At 32.9% G+C, this 4,334-nt stretch overlaps 1 protein-coding gene across 1 annotated transcript; it reads right to left on the bottom strand.

The window, feature by feature from the left end:
- Nucleotides 1-2,667: 2,667 nt before the first annotated feature.
- LOC119667181 (odorant receptor 67c-like) lies at nt 2,668-4,131 on the bottom strand. Its single transcript, XM_038076468.1, has 4 exons — nt 3,353-4,131; nt 3,074-3,272; nt 2,856-3,011; nt 2,668-2,778 (listed from the first exon to the last, which is right to left on the bottom strand). Exons 1-4 carry the CDS (start codon nt 4,129-4,131, stop codon nt 2,722-2,724), a joined length of 1,191 nt encoding a protein of 396 aa, XP_037932396.1. The 3' UTR covers nt 2,668-2,721.
- Nucleotides 4,132-4,334: the final 203 nt, after the last annotated feature.

Genomic DNA, 4,334 nt, shown 5'->3' with positions numbered 1-4,334 from the left:
TTGAATAATGCGATTGCATATTATTTGAAATCATAAATTCTAACATCACTTATCTGTAGTTACCTTAGATGACCCTTTCTTTAATAAACTGAAACAAAACTTTATAGGTTCCTTAACTAAGCGGACTGGATTTAACCATGATGTCTGCATAAAAAGCCAAACAATCACTTGGTAGCGAGTAGTTGGCAACAAATCGATGGAAATACACTTAGGCTACTCTATACTGTAAGCACTAATTAACCAAATCAGCGTGTTATTCGTATTACTTTTTATTCAAGCCAAAGTTGACACTAAGTATAAGTTTACTCTGTCTTTGCCCTCCCTTACTTCTCAGTTTTGAACGCAGATAGCGGACTTTAAAACTGAGGTATAAGGAAGTGAAATTTATAATAAGTGTGTTTAAGTTACGCGTTTGTAGCAGTCTATCAAGTTAGTCCACTCGCTCAGACCCCCTATATGTAGATTGCGATACAACTATTTAACACGACATCTTAACTGCTTGTTATTTTTGGAATCATTTTGAAGTCTGAGTACTTTTGTTAGAGGCATTAGAACATAATAACTTAAGAAGGCAGCTGGAGAAGAACTCTTTCATTGTTTCTTCTTCTTTCTCATCTGTACAGTTTCCGCAATATTAATGGTATGCTGATATCACTTGGTGGTTTCCAACAGGTGGTCCGTGAGTTGGTTAAAAATGGTCCTTGTATCAAATTTAACTATTTTTATAGATAAATAGCTTGTAGTTTGTCCACTTGTTATCAGCAAAGGTTTTTTAAAAGAAATGTAATTTCCTATTGGTACTTCTTGTCTTCTTTTAAAATGTTCAAAATTCAATTTTTTTGCTAGTTAAATTCATGCCACCCCCTTTACCAATCCATATATGAATAGTCGCATATTGTAGTTGTTTTGACCGACTATAGGTATTTGTTTTGGTTTCCCTACTTCGTTTCCTTTAGTGTTTTGCACTTTTAAGTAAATTTACGTTTGCCATTTTTTTCTACTTCATTTTTGCGTAATTTACATTTAATGATGTGTGAATGTAGGCATTACTTTTTATATATACCAGGGCATGTTTGGCGTGTGCATGTGTGCATATTTAAATACACAATATACACAATGTAGTAACTATGTAAGCTTAAGACGTACACAGAGCTATGGCACAGAAAATTTTTCTCTACTTCCGCTTCCGTTAGTACCAATGCGCATTTTGTTTACAATCATCCGCTTTTGAGATTCGTGGACCATTGACCTGTTATTGCGGATGCTGAGTTTTTTTTTTTTGCTGAGTGTTTTTTATTTATTTTGTTGTTGCATGTTGTGTTTATAGTTCTGGAGAGAGAGTTTTAATATATTTGCATGATAATTTTTTTTAATGACTATGTTTGTTGAACTGTAATGATTATGGCCTAGAAGTCATAAAATATTCAAAGCTATTGAAAGTATGGGCACGTCTACGCCTTTCATAAGTTCTTTAAGTCGCGTTCTCATTTTAATGGTAAGTTAAAAAATTTAATTTAATTAAAATTAAAATCTGTTAATATTAATAATATCTAAAAGTTGTTAACAAAAAATAGTCCTAAATATTCGACACGTGTATTCAAATCACTTTGAGTCCTTAAAAATATTATTCATATTAATTTCATTTTCAGATTTTTTCTAAATTATTTCCAAAATTTATTATTCCACTTTTTTAACCATTTTATCCTCTGGTGGCATTTCTTATCCTCTGGTGGTTATTTTTGTATGCTACTTCATAAAAACTTGGAAGCTTTTTTGTGTGAGCAAATGAATACGTGTTTATAATGAAATGATAATGAGTTTTGAGATAAATTCGAAACATGATCCTTAAATGCATTTTTTCTTACTAATTTACTGCCACATTCAATGAGGTTCTTGATGCTGTTGAACTTGCCACTTGGAGCACAAGTGTAATTGCAGCTAATTTAGCACTGATTAATTTGTGTCTACCGAAAGGATACTTGAACGTACTCGTGTAAATACATGAGTTTTTAGTGATTTTTTGAGTACCCTATCTTATTACGACTGACATCATTTCAACTGAAGTCATTGCACTGCATGAAAAAGCCAATTAATTTGGTATGAATGGCATAGAAATACAACTAGGAAAGTTGAATAAACTTACTTTTTGGGTAAATGTATAACTTTGTGGCTTATGAATAAAAGTAGCCGTAGTACTTTCAATTAATTAAATAATTTATTTTGCAGAAAATCATTCTCAACTACGCACTACATAAACTCGTAAAATATTTCCTAAGGATTTTAGTTCAAATAGTTCAAATAGCACAGACAACAACTTCAGTTAGTTAATTATTAAAACAAATTAAGTGTTGTTCTTAGAAAGCAATATTTTATGATATTTATTGACATTATACCAGTTAATCCAAGTAAATATAGGTTGAAGGTGAGTATAGTAACTTTTGAACTTTGATAGTGCAAATACTATTAGTAACTGCGATAAACAATGCTATTTTCGCAGAAAGTTATAATGTGGATAATTTATATAATGAGAGGGATTTAAATATTTTAGATATAAGTTATTGATGAAATCTGGCACTTAGTTGATACTCAATGCTATAACTTAAACAAAGTCTTTATTCTTTTAATAAACACATAGAATTCTTCGAAATCAAAAAAAGGTTTGAATTAATTTTGATAACATTTGTTTCGACATAGATCATTTAGACTTATTCCAAAGAATAACTAATTACCATAAGTTGTCCTCAACAAGGCGAAGAATTGGTACGACATACTTATAACCTATAAACAAAAAACAAAAGAAAATGGTTTGAGTTTTATTGTATATTCTAAATATTATTAAAAAATATTTTGCTTACCTTCATATACGTATTAAAGGATATAGGTGGAAAAGTTGGTGCACGTATGGAGGCTGGTTTTTGACTCCGTTCAATGAGATAGACTAGCATACGTTTATATTTGACACTGCAATTAACCCAGTCTTGATTATAAGCAGCATCGCCGACACGTTGACTCTAAAATAAATTTGTAGAACTTCTATATTTGAAAATTTGAACCAACACAAAACTCTAACTACCGAGGATATCAATCCATCTCCACAATAGCACACAACGAAAACTTGTAACAGTGATGCACTCAAAAATATCACATATTTGAAAATATCCTCCCAAGTGGAATTGGTCAATTGAAAGCCAATAAAGCAAATTGTCAGAGATGCAGTAAGAAAATTCAACAGCAACGAGAAATTGAAAATGCTATTAACTTGTTCGGTTAACCTACAAAACGTTTTAAAATTACATACAACGGAACCACGACACAGTATAAAAGCACATCACAGTACAGCTCAGATACTCACTCCAAGCACTTGGCATGCCGTTGTACAATTTCCTGCAAAAACTTTATGTGCTCATTATCGCTTTTGCCAGCACCCACAAACTCTTCCAAACATTTTGATATGTTGTCGAAGTGCATACACAGCTGCGTAACAGATGCAATAAGCAATAAATCAAGTGAGAGAAAGGCCGCACCAGCCAAGTAGGCGCCATGAATTTGCGTCAAGTATGTCAACCAAAAAATGGTTAGATCTTCGGTTGTATTAAACGGATACCACGTGTAGAAGCCCAATTTTCGCTCGAAGCCCATGCCTAGTATGTACCTTACAACGGACTTGAAAAGCGGATAAAAACTGAAAGTGGACGTGTACGCCAGACACAGCATGGAAAAAACAATCATTATACGCCGCATGAGTCGTTCATGATAATGTAATTTGTACTCCTCTTGCTTCGCTGTAGTTGAAGGAAATATGGCTTCCAGTTCATCCAAAAGTTTGCGAAGTATCTTTTTATGCACCGCCAGTGCTCCTTGCTTGAAGTCCACCATGAACGAGAAGCCGATGCAAGGTGCAACGCCAAAGGCAACCATTTGTGTTGCTGGATCTTTTAATCCATTTACGAAGTACACACCTTCAGCTAATGACAAGAGATTGAAGTTGATGAAACCAACATAAAAGTAAATCACGTACAGCAAGCTTAGTTGTTTATTGGTGGAACGATGCGCATAAATCTCTTCGCCTATTGTTTTATAGAAAATGATGGGTAAATCAATGAATTCATGATAACTGCGTAAATGTGGCATTTTAGTGGCCATCAATTAAGGATTTATTCACTTCTGAAAGAGGCTTCGCAATGGATTCACTTTTATATGCCAATAGTTCAAGTGCAAAGTAAAATTGACAAATTGCTTTTTAATAATTAAACAATTAGTCAGTTTATAATTGAATGAAACTTTAATTGAAATGAGAACTAAGCAGTTGTGCAACCCAAACAGATTTAATTTTT

This window comes from Teleopsis dalmanni, chromosome 1 (genome assembly GCF_002237135.1).
Source record: "Teleopsis dalmanni isolate 2A chromosome 1, ASM223713v2, whole genome shotgun sequence".
In the NCBI taxonomy this organism is placed as follows: domain Eukaryota; kingdom Metazoa; phylum Arthropoda; class Insecta; order Diptera; family Diopsidae; genus Teleopsis; species Teleopsis dalmanni.
Note: the sequence above shows the minus strand (reverse complement) of the source record. Positions and strands in the feature narration are given on the sequence as shown.

Coding starts and splice junctions, on each gene's coding strand:
- LOC119667181 (XM_038076468.1), bottom strand. CDS start 4,131: ATGCCACATTTACGCAGTTATCATGAATTCATTGATTTACCCATCATT. Junction 3,273..3,352: donor CGGCATGCCAAGTGCTTGGA/GTGAGTATCTGA, acceptor AACGTTTTGTAG/GTTAACCGAACAAGTTAATA. Junction 3,012..3,073: donor GAGATGGATTGATATCCTCG/GTAGTTAGAGTT, acceptor AATTTATTTTAG/AGTCAACGTGTCGGCGATGC.